The 16,782-nt window shown below is 39.5% G+C and overlaps 1 protein-coding gene across 3 annotated transcripts in view; it reads left to right on the top strand.

Moving 5' to 3' along the window:
* The window catches only part of HPS1 (HPS1 biogenesis of lysosomal organelles complex 3 subunit 1), a 363,492-nt gene that overhangs the window by 186,181 nt on the left and 160,529 nt on the right, over positions 1 to 16,782 (top strand). For all 3 annotated transcript variants that reach the window (XM_053692561.1, XM_053692560.1, XM_053692559.1), the window contains one exon: positions 16,438 to 16,548. In XM_053692561.1, coding sequence (XP_053548536.1) covers positions 16,438 to 16,548 — 111 coding nt within the window. The remainder of the gene's footprint in view (positions 1 to 16,437; positions 16,549 to 16,782) is intronic.

The following is a 16,782-nucleotide window of genomic DNA, read 5'->3' as shown; positions in this document are numbered from 1 at the left end:
ACTGATTTTTCTAAGGTTTTATGGACTGATGAAATGAGAGTGAGTCTTGATGGGCCAGATGGATGGGCCCGTGGCTGGATTGGTAAAGGGCAGAGAGCTCCAGTCCGACTCAGACGCCAGCAAGGTGGAGGTGGAGTACTGGTTTGGGCTGGTATCATCAAAGATGAACTTGTGGGGCCTTTTCAGGTTGAGGATGGAGTCAAGCTCAACTCCCAGTCCTACTGCCAGTTTCTGGAAGACACCTTCTTCAAGCAGTGGTACAGGAAGAAGTCTGCATCCTTCAAGAAAAACATGATTTTCATGCAGGACAATGCTCCATCACACGCGTCCAAGTACTCCACAGCGTGGCTGGCAAGAAAGGGTATAAAAGAAGAAAATCTAATGACATGGCCTCCTTGTTCACCTGATCTGAACCCCATTGAGAACCTGTGGTCCATCATCAAATGTGAGATTTACAAGGAGGGAAAACAGTACACCTCTCTGAACAGTGTCTGGGAGGCTGTGGTTGCTGCTGCACGCAATGTTGATGGTGAACAGATCAAAACACTGACAGAATCCATGGATGGCAGGCTTTTGAGTGTCCTTGCAAAGAAAGGTGGCTATATTGGTCACTGATTTGTTTTTGTTTTGTTTTTGAATGTCAGAAATGTATATTTGTGAATGTTGAGATGTTATATTGGTTTCACTGGTAAAAATAAATAATTGAAATGGGTATATATTTGTTTTTTGTTAAGTTGCCTAATAATTATGCACAGTAATAGTCACCTGCACACACAGATATCCCCCTAAAATAGCTATAACTAAAAACAAACTAAAAACTACTTCCAAAACTATTCAGCTTTGATATTAATGAGTTTTTTGGGTTCATTGAGAACATGGTTGTTGTTCAATAATAAAATGAATCCTCAAAAATACAACTTGCCTAATAATTCTGCACTCCCTGTATATAAGTGAATCAAGCACTGTTCCATATCCTACAGGTTAGTGTTATATACTTAGCACATTAACAGTGATTCCATGACCCCCTGTATACAGTGCGTGTGCACATACCGTGTTTCAGCTGATGTCTTCCAATCCGATCATCCAGCCGGCACTTATCTACGGCAGTAAGCCAGGTCAATGACCCATAGATAATTCAGGGGAAAAGGAAAAAAGGCTTTGTGCGTACAAACACTCAGGACGCCGTCCTGGTCAGAATGGTATCGGGCTTGAAATCTGATGCTGTGGAGGGCTCTCCCACACACCCACTTAGAGTGCAGTACAAAGCTTTCACAAGAGGTACAGCATACAGGACTCAAAAAAGTTTGTGAACAAAAGAGAAAAGGAGTTAGGTTAAAACGTCCATTTTATTGGATATACATGTGAAAAGTTGCAAGGGCATAGCAACACAGATTTTACCACATCTGACGCGTTTCTTGCCTCACTTGGCACTTCATCAGAGCTGATTAACAGGTGTGTAAAGCTTGCCTTTATACTTCTAGGAGGTGTACACACAGACCAATCAGGTTTTAGGATTCACATTAACAATTCACAGGCATAAAGAAAGAGCACACCTAAAGGAACTATTGTATTCTAATTGCACAAACTTAAAGATGTTATAAAAACAATAAATAAAATATAACCTTGATAACTGAATTAGGTGATTGGATATTAAAAATACTCGATATTCAAACATTTATATTGAACAGTACATTCTAGAAATACCAACATAATTATTATCATTTATTTGTATAGCGCCGCCACATTCCGTAGCGCTGGTTTAAATTCATATCTAATAAATGATTGTACTGTTCAAATTCATGTTAGTGTATACAAATGGTTAATAGATACTAAAACTTAGGGAAAAGGAAGAAACATTCCTAACATATGTCATTTTGATTTAGAGGTCAGATGGAAAATACATTTAAATAATTGTGAGCAAGACATAAAGGACGTATAGAGCAAATAATACATACTACTAATCTAATTACATGTTAAGCGTATAAAAGTCAAATGCCAGTCTTACTATTTGAAACAAAACGGTATGTCTGATCCTCTGTCTATTACAAGTATTATGACATAACCCCAGACCTTTATGATGAAAAATGGAACCAAAGCCCATAAATGTGTATTTTGTTATAAATTCTAAGTTTTATCTATGAAAAGTTTAACATCGCTAATTTTGATCATGCCGAGAGGGGCACCGGTTTTTAAGGCATGAATCCAGAACACCTCCCTTTTACTTAGTTCAGAGAATCTATCACCTCCTCTGAGTCCAAGAGAGACTTGTTATATACCTTGGAAGCAGGAACCAGCATTGTTACCAACATGTAATGCAAAATGATTTGCAACTGAATTTATACTATCTTTGAAGTTTTAATTTATGGGTTGCATTTACTATCTCATAATATATTTACTTTGTATTATTGCATTTCCTAGGGATGTGCAACTCATCATTCTTTTACTAAACAAATGCCAAAAAGGGCCAAAGTCTGTAGCATTTAGCTCTTTTCAGTGCTGGATATATTCATACAGAAGTACAACACACAAGTTGCATGTTTCACTTTTGTACGAACATATCCCATGGGGAATTTTGTCTTTTGTTAAGTAATCATTTACTGTCTTTGCCAAATAAATATTAGCCATACTGACTCCCTTAGGTCTGCATAAGAGACACAGAATTCCAGACAACATTTGTATCCTTACATTATTTACCAAAAGTGGACTAAACCTTGTTTACATTATCAGTGAATCGTTTACCTTTGAGAATCAGGGATTCAGTAACCAAGACGATGTTTGGCCAGACACCCTCTGTCTATCCTGCCTGATCCCGAAGCAAATCAATTGGAGGAAATACAAACTAGTCTTTCTTTCTTAATTATTGTATTTAGTTGTTAGGTTGTTACAATTAGGGGTGCATGTAATTTTTATACCAAACAATCCATTGGTAATAGCCCTCTCAATGTAGGGACATAGATTGCAAAACAATACCAGAATTACAGCAAAGAGAAAAATATTAGACACAGGGTGATTTGGTTTGTTTTTGTGATTAAACACTTGCAAAGAAATTCTAGACAATTGTTGTCAATTAAGATAATTAAAATATTGAGAAGAAACATGCCAAACTTAGAAATTCAATGCAGACATTGTTTGCCTGGTATTACTGAAGCTGTCTTCTCCACAGCAGTTCATTAAATAACCATGGAAGTATTCTTTAGTTTTTGGTGTCATTGTTAGTCTCTCTAGTTGCTGGCTGCCATTGTTAAAATGGCACATATGTTGTTTAGGTGTTGGCTGTCAGCTTGATAGATAAACTGTGCCTTTAGCTGACACTGAATATGATGGCAGCCCAGATGTGGGGCACAGTGGTAGATTGTGTACATGGTTGCTGCGACAATTTGCAAACTAGGACTGTGCAGCTTCTCAAGAAGGGAATGAATGCAGCTGCGTAGCTGCTCCTCTAGCAGTCCATTTTTCTTTACTCTACCGTACCGAGCCAGCTCACCAACAAGTAAAGTCGTGTTTAGTTGAATAGTTTGGTTCTCATCATTTAGGAAAACTCTGCACTGTAAAAGGACGTCAATCAGCTTGTTCCCCAGTTCCTTTGGTTTCATCAGCTTTATAACCTTTGATAGTGACACTAAGCTCTCCTCAATTACACATTCTTCTACTGGATCGTATAGTCCTTTTACTAAAGCATCCATAAATAAATGTTTGTATTTTGTTACATATTTTGATGCCCCTTGTGTTGCATTTCCCAGTGCTTTTATGGCCACACAACGCATTGTGGCATTGGTATTCTGCACCTTTCCAATCATAGTCTCAACCAAGATCTTCTGCATATTTTTCTCCAGAAAAGATTGATAGCTCAGCAGTTCTGAGAATAAAGCAGTGCAAGCAATACTCCTGGCACTAGAGGCTGACTGGAGATGAGGCAGAAGATCTTTTATAATTCTGTTAACTTCATCCATTTGATCTTCTGTTTGGACAAAATATCTTGTAAGAAGGGATATTCCCTTGTAGAATTCACGAGGACACTGAAGAACCTGGAACAACTTCTTTTGTTCTGGATTGTCTCCCTCTTTGTTGTTATGTTTTAATAGAGTCTCCAAGGCAGCCATTGCCACAATATAAGGATTCCTTGGTTGGTATTTTCTCCTTACAACGGCTTCAGGTACCTCAAAATTGCTGGCAGTTGTTAATATGAGGTATTTCAGAAGTCGACAAAAGACACTACTGATTTGGGGTTTAATCCACTCAGGTTCTTTAACTAACCGAATAATCTCTTGGATTCCTAAAATGATCTTAATTGATTTGTCATTAATTGATATCACAGGATCTGGTTCAGTATCCTGGTCCATATACTCCATCAAGAGAGTCAGCATCCTCTGCGTTGTTTCTGAGCTATCAGTCATAGATTGCCAAACTAAGCATGCATTCCTGTTATAGGATAGAGACATCAGCAGATCTTCAATCACATGCCCGGGATGATATTTTGTTAAAACACACATAACTCTGAGCATGTTGTCCTTTGCATACTTATGTCTGATGTTGCTTTGGTTGGTAATAAGATGGAATATGTTGCTGATTTGCTTCTGCAGAAAATGATGCCTTTGAGATAGGAAATTGGACAGAAAAATTGATGCTTTTGAGCTTTTCAGCTGATCCTGTGAGATGATGAGACAAATAATCATTTTGATAAAGTCTACAGTTGTATCTTCATCCATGTAGTTGCTAATTTCCATAATATTATCTACATTTATGATCTGCTGAATGATGTGCTCATTGATGTCTGTGTCTCTCTGTCTCAGCAACTGATATGCTCCCATGGTGGTCATTAAATGAGCACGTTCCTTCTGAATCAGTGAGCTGTGTTCAAAGTTGACAGAGAGAATGGCAGACATGAGTACATGGGTTTTCATTGCCGATGGATTGGCTTGGAACATTTCTCTTAAAATGATCAAGGCTGTCAGGCATGCCCTCTCATCCTCTTCCTTTAGTTTTATGATGAGGTACCCAACTACATGCATTAAGTTGTGATTACCTAGATAGGCAAAACATTTGATGTGTTCATGAAATACCTGCATGTGGTCTTCCTCCAGGGGGAACAAGCTCTGAGTGAAGAGGGTGGAAAATATGAGGTTCTCTTTAATGGAGAGAAAGGGGATACTGTGGCTAACTGCCACGTCTAACATTGATTGTAAAGTCTGGGTAATATAGAGTGAATGGATATTGCTGTTACATCTACATAGAATCCTGGGCAGTACGTATGTCAGGCTTCTCTCAATATCATCCTCTGGAAGAAGGCGAACCATAGGACGGATAGCCTTGATTACAGCTTCTTCAACCTCTCTGTTGGTATCCTCAATCCAGATGGTAGAGAAAATGATGAAGAACTCCAATAGTATCATCTTGAATCCTGCTTGCAGATTAATGCCACAGTCTGTTTGCACAAATAGGCATTGGCTGAGGCTTTGGAGAGCAGAGCAAAATGCCTTTTTGATCATGGCATCTTGGGCTAATTCTACCCTTTGGTATAGATAGAGCAGAATATAATCCAAAAGTGGCATAGAACAAGCCTCATTATTGGATACCACTCCAGCTATAGTGTGGAGAACTGAGCAGATAAAGGGATTGGCAGGGTGTAGCTGGAACTGCAGCTGTCGCATGATAGGGCGGTAATAATCCTTGCTCATGTGAACTAGAATGTTACTAACTGCCCGCTGCAGCTCCTCATCGCCTCTTTCTTCTGCTGCCACCATGTCTATGCAAGCAGTAAAGATTATCTCCTGCTTGAAGAGTCCAGGTTGCTGAGGCATGCACCGAGCCATGAAATCCATGAGCACATATGTATTTCTGATCTGCTGATTAGTTAACCTCTCTTTGATTAATTTCTCTATTAGACAATCCATTTCTGTGATCATTCCATCTGGGTTAAGTTCAGTTTTCTTCTTCAGAATGTACATATCATAAGTGGAGCAGCCATTTTCCACAAGATTTTCAAAATTCAATGGCATTGCTCCTGCATTATGTAAGAATTCCTCCACATTGATATGCTCCATACTGGAAGATGGAGCTAGGAAATGATCCAAATACGGAGTACCAAATAGTAAGTCGAGAATAGTCAAAACATTGCCAAGGTCAGGTAAGATCAAAAACAGTACAGGGAACAAGTATGTACCTTCAGGTAAACACTAAGAAATACTGTTATGCACTAATGTGACTCATTTATATACCCAGCATGACATCCCTGCTTGAGCCTTTGTGACATCATAAGTAGATAATTTACAATGGGTATTTTCTAGAGAGGTTTGTGACATAGGCCCCCATTCTAAATAATTGAAACCAGGTGGTTTTGTCTTCCTATTCTATGGCATTCCAGTCAAGTTCAGCCATTCAAACTAGTTGCACTTCTTTATATCGATGTCTGGTCACGATTGGCCACCACATTACATTATATTTACAATTATGCTAAATCTAACACCTCCAAAATAAAAATAGTTTAGAATCACATTTTAGTTTCAATTACATAGGAAATGAATTACTATGTATGGATTTTATGGAACTGTGACACAAATGCTTTTATTGGTAGCAGTTTGGTAATATCATTTTTATAAAATATTTATTTATTGATCTTAAAAATCATTTTAAACAATGTTACTCATCAGAACAACAATAAACATAACAAGACAGAGCATCACAAAAAAAAGTCCAAATCAGCTGAACAAGTTCAGGCAGAAAGAGTGTACAATTTATCTTGAGTTAAACAACTAGTTCTATAATATTTCACTTTAAGGACCACTAAACACAGTGGAATAGCATAATCAGTAAATGCATAATTTAAGACAATTCAAAAGCACTTAGTTTGGATTTCAAATGAGAAGTAGATTTCTTTCTGACAAAATTTACAGTTTGTTGTAGTTTCCCTTCCACTGCATCATGTGACAGCAATCAGCCAATCACAAAATGCTTTATACGTATAATCTGTGAATCTTGCACATGCTCAGTAGGTGCTGCTGCCTCAAAGTGTGCAAATAAAAAGATTGTGCATATTTAGATAATGGGTGTTAATTGGAAAGTTGTTTAAAATGGTGTGCTGTATCTGAATCATGGAAGAGTTTAGTTTTGACTTGACTGTCCCTTTAAAACTCATATCAAATCTTTCTAAGTACAATTCCTAGGGAATTATAATCAAGTATTCTAAAATATTTCTAAAATGTCTTATCTAAAATATCAAACCAGGGTTTACCCAAAAATGTTCTTTTATTCAAATATAGCATGTGATTTTAAATAAATTTTCCAATTTACTTCATGTAAAGTGCTTTGTTCTCTTGCTATTCTTTATTAAAATAAATAAATTGGAAAGTTGTTTAAAAGTGTATGATCTATATAAGTCAAGTTTTAGATTTCATGCCCCATTAGTTTTCTGAACAGCCATTAAATGGATAGTCTAGTCAAAATTGAACTTTCATGATTCACATAGAGAATGCAATTTTAATCAACTTTCTAATTTACTCCTATTATCTTATATATTATTCTTAGTATCTTTATTTGAAAAAGCAGGATTGTAAGCATAGGAGCTGGCCACTTTTGGTTCAGAACCTGGGTAGCGCTTTTTGAATGGTGTCTAAATGTAGCCACCAATCAGCAAGCGCTACCCAGGTGATGAATCAAAAATGAGCCAGCTCCTAAGTTTACATTCAAATAAAGATACCAAGAGAATGAAGAAAAAATGATAATAGGAGTAAATTCGAAAGTTTCTTAAAGTTGCATGCTCTATCTGAATCCTGAAAGTTTAATTTTGACTAGACTATCCCTTTAATTCTTATAAATTGAGGAGAGAGATATTTTGTTCTATGATTTTATCAAACGGGACAGGACCCACTTTGTGATTCCCTGAGAATCTGCTTTTGCACATAGTTCCCATTGTTGTTCTAATGATAATATATATATATATATATATATATATATATATATATATATATATATATATATATATATATAACAATCGTAGGGTTTGAAAAGGTATTAATGATTTGTGCGATTCATTATTCTAATCTTGTATCATTGTTTAGATTCCTATATCTTAACCCTTTTGCTGCTGATGCTACGTTGCATTTACACATAAATTGTAACTTTTTTTCTGTGAGAAACTCGCACAAATTATTTCTCATCCACATTTTTTTCAGCAAACCAAATAGCTTGTGGAAATATGAGAAAATGTCATCATATGAAATGAAAAAAATAAATCGCCCGCTAGCAGGGGGTGTCAATCAACCTGATCGTATGTGATCGGGCTGATTGCTGTATGCCGCCTCATAGGTGTCGTACCAGTTAAGGAGCTGCTCATGCACTGTGTGTACTCTATACACAATGTTCCCACTGTTTGGCCTTTGCAAAAAATAAAACAAAAAGTTACTCACTCATACCTATTAACTACCTACCTACCTACTTACACATACAAACAAACAAACAAACACTCATACATAGAGACACACTCATTCACACACAAATGCTTACACACACGTATAACTACATACACATACAAACAAACACACACACAACACACACTCATTCACACAAAAGCGCACACTCATACCTACATACACATCCAAACACACACTCATTCACACACAAACACCTACATACACATACAAACACACTTATACATAGAGGCACACGCACACAACACACTTATTCACAAACATACACATGCACACACTCATACCTACATACACCTATATACACACACTTATACATAGAGGCTCACAAACAACACACACTCATACACACACACACTCATACACACTCACCCATATACAGACACACACACACTCATACATATGCACACATTCATACATACACATATTGATACGCGCACACACACTCTCACTCGTACATACACACACTTATACACACACTCACATATACTCACACATAAATTCATACATGTGTACCCACACAATCATTCACTCATACATACACGCGCACACACACACACACACTCTAACCCATACATACACACACTTATATACACGCACTCACATATATGCACACATACATTCATACATGTGTACATACACAATCACTCACTCATACATATATACACACACACTCCCCCACTACCTCATATATGCACACACACATACATACACACTAATACATATATACACACATTCATACAGACACAATTTCTCGTACATACACACACACACACACACACACACACACTTTTACCCATACATATACACACACACACACTGATACATGTGCGCGCACACACTGATACATGCGTGCACACACACACTCTCACCCATACATACATATATACATACATACACACTCACATATACGCATACATACATTCATACATGTGCACAAACACGATCACTCACTCATACATTTATACGCACACTCACAGACTGATTCACGTTTACACACTTTCACCCATACATATATACACACCCTCACATATACACATATTCATACAGACACAATCACCCATACATGCGCACACACACTTCCACCTACACATATATTCTCTCTCTTTCTCTCTCACTCACACAGACACTCACGCATACATACTCACACACATAACTCATGCACACACTCATTCACACATATACATTATTTCTCTTGTTAAGTGTATCCAGTCCACGGATCATCCATTACTTGTGGGATATTCTCCTTCCCAACAGGAAGTTGCAAGAGGATCACCCACAGCAGAGCTGCTATATAGCTCCTCCCCTCACTGCCATATCCAGTCATTCTCTTGCAACTCTCAACAAAGATGGACGTAGTAAGAGGAGAGTGGTGTATTATAGTTAGTTTTTTAACTTCAATCAAAAGTTTGTTATTTTTAAATGGTACCGGAGTGTACTGTTTCATCTCAGGCAGCATTAGAAGAAGAATCTGCCTGTGATTTCTATGATCTTAGCAGAAGTAACTAAGATCCACTGCCGTTCTCACATATTCTGAGGAGTGTGGTAACTTCAGAGGGGGAATGGCGTGCAGGTTTTCCTGCAATAAGGTATGTGCAGTAAATATATTTCTAGGGATGGAATTTGTTAGAAAAATGCTGCTGATACCGGATTAATGTAAGTTAAGCCTTAAATGCAGTGATAGCGACTGGTATCAGGCTTATTAACAGAGATACATACTCTTATAAAAGTGTAATATAAAACGTTTGCTGGCATGTTCATCGTTTTTATATATGTTTGGTGACAAAACTTATTGGGGCCTAGTTTTTTTCCACATGGCTGGCTTGATTTTTGCCTAGAAACAGTTTCCTGAAGCTTTCCACTGTTGCAATATGAGTGGGAAGGGCCTATTTTAGTGCTTTTCTGTGCAGCTAAAAATACTGACAGAGACATTCAGCTTCCCTCTGCATGATACAGGACATCTCTGAAGGGCTCAAAAGGCTTCAAAGTCGTGTTTGAGGAGGGTAACAATCACAGTAGACTGTGGCAGTTGTTGTGACTGTGTTTAAAAAACGTTTTTGTCATTTATTATTCTGTTTTTGTTATTAAGGGGTTAATCATCCATTTGCAAGTGGGTGCAATGCTCTGCTGACTTGTTACATACACTGTAAAAATTTTGTTAGTGTAACTGCCTTTTTTCACTGTTATTTCAAATTTTGTCAAAATTTGTTTCTCTTAAAGGCACAGTAACGTTTTTTTTATTGCTTGTTAACTTGCTTTAAAGTGTTTTCCAAGCTTGCTAGTCTCATTGCTAGTCTGTACAAACATGTCTGAAACAGAGGATACTTGTTCATTATGTTTAAAAGCCATGGTGGAGCCCCATAGGAGAATGTGTACTAAATGTATTGATTTCACCTTAAACAGTAAAGATCAGTCTTTATCTATAAAAGAATTGTCACCAGAGGGGTCTGTCGAGGGGGAAGTTATGCCGACTAACTCTCCCCACGTGTCGGACCCTTCGCCTCCCGCTCAAGGGACGCACTCTAATATGGCGCCAAGTACATCAGGGACGCCCATAGCGATTACTTTGCAGGACATGGCTGCAATCATGAATAATACCCTGTCAGAGGTATTATCCAGATTGCCTGAATTGAGAGGCAAGCGCGATAGCTCTGGGGTTAGACGAGATACAGAGCGCGTAGATGCTGTAAGAGCCATGTCTGATACTGCATCACAATATGCAGAACCTGAGGACGGAGAGCTTCAGTCTGTGGGTGACGTCTCTGAATCGGGTAGACCTGATTCAGAGATTTCTAATTTTAAATTTAAGCTTGAGAACTTCCACGTATTGCTTGGGGAGGTATTAGCTGCTCTTAATGACTGTGACACAATTGCAGTGCCAGAGAAATTGTGTAGGCTGGATAAATACTTTGCAGTGCCGGTGAGTACTGATGTTTTTCCAATACCTAAAGGCTTACAGAAATTATTAGTAAGGAGTGGGATAGGCCCGGTGTGCCCTTTTCCCCACCTCCTATATTTAGAAAAATGTTTCCAATAGATGCCACTACACGGGACTTATGGCAGACTGTCCCTAAGATGGAGGGAGCAGTTTCTACTTTAGCAAAAGCGTACCACTATCTCGGTTGAGGACAGTTGTGCTTTTTCAGATCCAATGGATAAAAAATTTAGAGGGTTACCTTAAGAAAATGTTTATTCAACAAGGTTTTATTTTACAGCCCCTTGCATGCATTGCGCCTGTCACTGCTGCGGCGGCATTCTGGTTTGAGGCCCTGGAAGAGGCCATCCATACAGCTCCATTGGCTGAAATTGTTGACAAGCTTAGAACTCTTAAGCTAGCTAACTCATTTGTTTCCTGGTCAGCTGATGTGACTTCAAAGTCTAAATTACTCAACATTCCTTTCAAGGGGCAGACCTTATTTGGGCCTGTTTTGAAAGAAATTATTGCTGACATTATTGTAGGTAATGGTCATACCCTTCCTCAGGACAGGGCCAAATCAAAGGCCAAACAGTCTAATTTTCGTGCCTTTCGAAATTTCAAGGCAGGTGCAGCATCAACTTCCTCTGCTTCAAAATAAGAGGGAACTTTTGCTCAATCCAAGCAGGCCTGGAAAACTAACCAGTCCTGGAACAAGGGCAAGCAGGCCAGAAAGCCTGCTGCTGCCTCTAAAACAGCATGAAGGAGCGGCCCCCTATCCGACAACGGATCTAGTAGGGGGCAGACTCTCTCTCTTCGCCCAGGCGTGGGCAAGAGATGTTCAGGATCCCTGGGCGTTGGAGATCATATCTCAGGGATATCTTCTGGACTTCAAAGCTTCTCCTCCACAAGGGAGATTTCACCTTTCAAGATTATCTGCAAACCAGATAAAGAAAGAGGCATTCCTAAGCTGCGTACAAGATCTCCTTGTAATGGGAGTGATCCATCCAGTTCCGCAGACGGAACAAGGACAGGGGTTTTATTCAAATCTGTTTGTGGTTCCCAAAAAAGAGGGAACCTTCAGACCAATTTTGGATTTAAAGATCCTAAACAAATTCCTCAGAGTTCCGTCATTCAAGATGGAAACTATTCAAACCATTTTACCCATGATCCAAGAGGGTCAGTACATGACCACAGTGGACTTAAAGGATGCCTACCTTCACATTCCGATTCCCAAGAATCATCATCAGTTCCTGAGGTTTGCCTTTCTAGACAGGCATTACCAATTTGTAGCTCTTCCATTCGGGTTGGCTACAGCCCCAAGAATTTTTACAAAGGTTCTGGGCTCACTTCTGGCGGTCACTTCTGGCGGTCCTAAGACCACGAGGCATAGCGGTGGCTCCTTACCTGGACGATATCCTGATACAGGCGTCAAGCTTTCAAATTGCCAAATCTCATACAGAGATAGTTCTGGCATTCCTGAGGTCGCATGGGTGGAAAGTGAACGAAGAGTTCTCTATCTCCTCTCACAAGGGTTTCCTTCCTAGGGACTCTAATAGATTCTGTAGAAATGAAAATTTACCTGACGGAGTCCAGGTTATCAAAACTTCTAAATGCTTGCCGCGTTCTTCACTCCCTTCCGCGCCCCACGGTGGCTCAGTGCATGGAAGTAATCGGCTTAATGGTAGCCGCGATGGACATAGTGCCATTCGCGCGCCTGCATCTCAGACCGCTGCAATTATGCATGGTCAGTCAGTGGAATGGGGATTACACAGATATGTCCCCTCTACTAAATCTGGATCAGGAAACCAGAGATTCTCTTCTCTGGTGGTTATCTCGGGCCCATCTGTCCAAGGGTATGACCTTTCGCAGACCAGATTGGACAATTGTAACAACAGATGCCAGCCTTCTAGGTTGGGGTGCAGTCTGGAACTCCCTGAAGGCTCAGGGTTCATGGACTCAGGAGGAGAAACTCCTCCCAATAAATATTCTGGAGTTAAGAGCAATATTCAATGCTCTTCTGGCTTGGCCTCAGCTAGCAACACTGAGGTTCATCAGATTTCAGTCGGACAACATCACGACTGTGGCTTACATCAACCATCAAGGGGGATCCAGGAGTTCCCTAGCGATGTCAGAAGTCTCAAAGATAATTCGCTGGGCAGAGACTCACTCTTGCCACCTGTCAGCGATCCATATCCCAGGTGTAGAGAACTGGGAGGCGGATTTTCTAAGTCGTCAGACTTTTCATCCGGGGGAATTGGAACTCCATCCGGAGGTGTTTGCTCAATTGGTTCTCCGTTGGGGCATACCAGAATTGGATCTCATGGCGTCTCGCCAGAACGCCAAGCTTCCTTGTTACGGATCCAGGTCCAGGGACCCAGAAGCGGCACTGATAGATGCTCTAGCAGCGCCTTGGTTCTTCAACCTGGCTTATGTGTTTCCACCGTTTCCTCTGCTCCCTCGTCTGATTGCCAAAATCAAACAGGAAAGAGCATCGGTAATATTGATAGCGCCTGCGTGGCCACGCAGGACCTGGTATGCAGACCTAGTGGACATGTCATCCTTTCCACCATGGACTCTGCCTCTGAGAAAAGACCTTCTAATACAAGGTCCTTTCAATCATCCGAATCTACTTTCTCTGAGACTGACTGCATGGAGATTGAACGCTTGATCCTATCAAAGCGTGGCTTCTCCGAGTCAGTAATTGATACCTTAATACAGGCACGAAAGCCTGTCACCAGGAAAATTTACCACAAGATATGGCGTAAATATCTTCATTGGTGTGAATCCAAGAATTACTCATGGAGTAGGGTTAGGATTCCTAGGATATTGTCCTTCCTCCAAGAGGGTTTGGACAAAGGATTATCAGCTAGTTCTTTAAAGGGACAGATTTCTGCTCTGTCTATTCTTTTACACAAGCGTCTGGCAGAAGTTCCAGACGTTCAGGCATTTTGTCAGGCTTTAGTTAGAATTAAGCCTGTGTTTAAACCTGTTGCTCCTCCATGAAGCTTAAACTTGGTTCTTAAAGTTCTTCAAGGGGTTCCGTTTGAACCCCTTCATTCTATTGATATCAAACTTCTTTCATGGAAAGTTCTTTTTCTGATGGCTATTTCCTCGGCTCGAAGAGTCTCTGAGTTATCTGTCTTACATTGTGATTCTCCTTATCTGATCTTTCATTCAGATAAAGTTGTTCTGCGTACAAAACCTGGGTTTTTACCTAAGGTGGTTTCTAACAAGAATATCAATCAAGAGATTGTTGTTCCATCATTATGTCCTAATCCTTCTTCAAAGAAGGAAAGTCTTTTGCATAATCTAGACGTAGTCCATGCCTTGAAGTTTTACTTACAGGCTACTAAAGATTTTCGCCAAACATCTAACCTGTTTGTTGTTTACACTGGACAGAGGAGAGGTCAGAAGGCCTCGGCAACCTCTCTTTCTTTTTGGCTTCGGAGTATAATCCGTTTAGCCTATGAGACTGCTGGACAGCAGCCTCCTGAAAGGATTACAGCTCATTTTACTAGAGCTGTGGCTTCCACCTGGGCCTTTAAAAATGAGGCCTCTGTTGAACAGATTTGCAAGGCTGCATCTTGGTCTTCCCTTCATACTTTTTCCAAATTTTCCAAATTTGATACTTTTGCTTCTTCGGAGGCTGTTTTTGGGAGAAAGGTTCTACAGGCAGTGGTTCCTTCGGTTTAAGTTCCTGCCTTGTCCCTCCCATCATCCGTGTACTTTAGCTTTGGTATTGGTATCCCACAAGTAATGGATGATCCGTGGACTGGATACACTTAACAAGAGAAAACATAATTTATGCTTACCTGATAAATTTATTTCTCTTGTAGTGTATCCAGTCCACGGCCCGCCCTGTCCTTTTCAGGCAGGTCTATATTTTAATTAAACTACAGTCACCACTGCACCCTATGGTTTCTCCTTTTCTCGGGTTGTTTCGGTCGAATGACTGGATATGGCAGTGAGGGGAGGAGCTATATAGCAGCTCTGCTGTGGGTGATCCTCTTGCAACTTCCTGTTGGGAAGGAGAATATCCCACAAGTAATGGATGATCCGTGGACTGGATACACTACAAGAGAAATAAATTTATCAGGTAAGCATAAATTATGTTTTTTTGCTATCACTTAGTTTAAATTTACCTATGAAACCTATATAAATATTTTAATATAGACAACTGAAGATATTGATCTAGGCCCTTTTTGGTATATCGAAAGCCAGTATTTAAGCGCCATATACGATGATAGCTAGTCTGCCAGTAACAAATATTACTTTTTTTTTATTATTTAGTAAATATATATTTGTTTATGTAGTGTAGGGTTCCCCCTCCCCCCTTCAAGTAATAAATAGTTTTCTCTAGTGTAGGGACTCACGTCTCCCTCCAACCCATATTTTTCTGTAGCATAGGGCCCCATTCCTCCCTTTCCCCTCTTCTCCCCCCTCTTGTGCTGGGCCACCCTTCCTTCTCTCTCCTTCCCTCCCACCGCTCCTACCGGCACCAATGGAAGATCGTGTGTCACTCTCTGTAACAACTGGCGAGCTAGCTTCATATGGTAAGGGAGCACAATTAATGCTTCCTTACCATATGAAGATGCCTTCTGCTCCCCTAGTTGTGTCTCCATTTTATGCAAGTGATTAACTATGTAGTTAACCCCTCGCTGTGGGTTAAACACATTATCTGCATGCATTTATGAAATAATAAAATGCTGTAACACATTAGAAAATTTTATAATTTTGTTATACTCCTTTAATTTTTTAATTACAATTGTTAACGCCTTCAGATCATTAGATCTACACCCACTATTAATGCCAATTCTGAGCAAAGAAGTGTTTGTAAATGTTTATTAATTCTGTGTTATCACTTCCTTCCTATGCGATGGTTTCCTAAAAATTTTTTACTTGATAGTTTCACTAAACAATTTCTTGTTGAATATTCGTATAATAGATTAACTCCTTGACTGAAAAATATAAAGCATTGTGGTTCTATTTGATAGTGAAGTTATGAAAATAGGGTTTTAAAATGTTTATGCATAGACACTTATTGTAATCCTAGACTTAAGGTGAATAGTTGTATAATGAATTACATGTTTTTAATGACAGATGAAATGTTTGCTCATTGTTTCGGAGGGTGCTGAGATCCTGTTCTGTTGGTCCGATGAAGAATTTGAGCAAAACCTCCATAGCAGATATGATTTATCTGATCAATCACAGGTAAGAAAGAGTTTAGCACTTCATCTGCAGATGGCTTGGCTTTGCAGGTCCAATATTGCAATATAACAAATAGTTTTTTCTTATAAAATAGACTTGCTTTAAAATGCAATTTTGTATTCCCCTGACCATAACCTATTTTGTTGATTTTCTAAGTAAAAAGAAGTTGAAATATGCATGAGTACCGCTTAGAAACCACAGAGAGCTGCTGGTCCCGAGCAAACACAGTCAGTGAAC

This window comes from Bombina bombina, chromosome 9 (assembly GCF_027579735.1).
Source record: "Bombina bombina isolate aBomBom1 chromosome 9, aBomBom1.pri, whole genome shotgun sequence".
In the NCBI taxonomy this organism is placed as follows: domain Eukaryota; kingdom Metazoa; phylum Chordata; class Amphibia; order Anura; family Bombinatoridae; genus Bombina; species Bombina bombina.
This window is presented reverse-complemented; position numbering and strand designations above follow the sequence as displayed.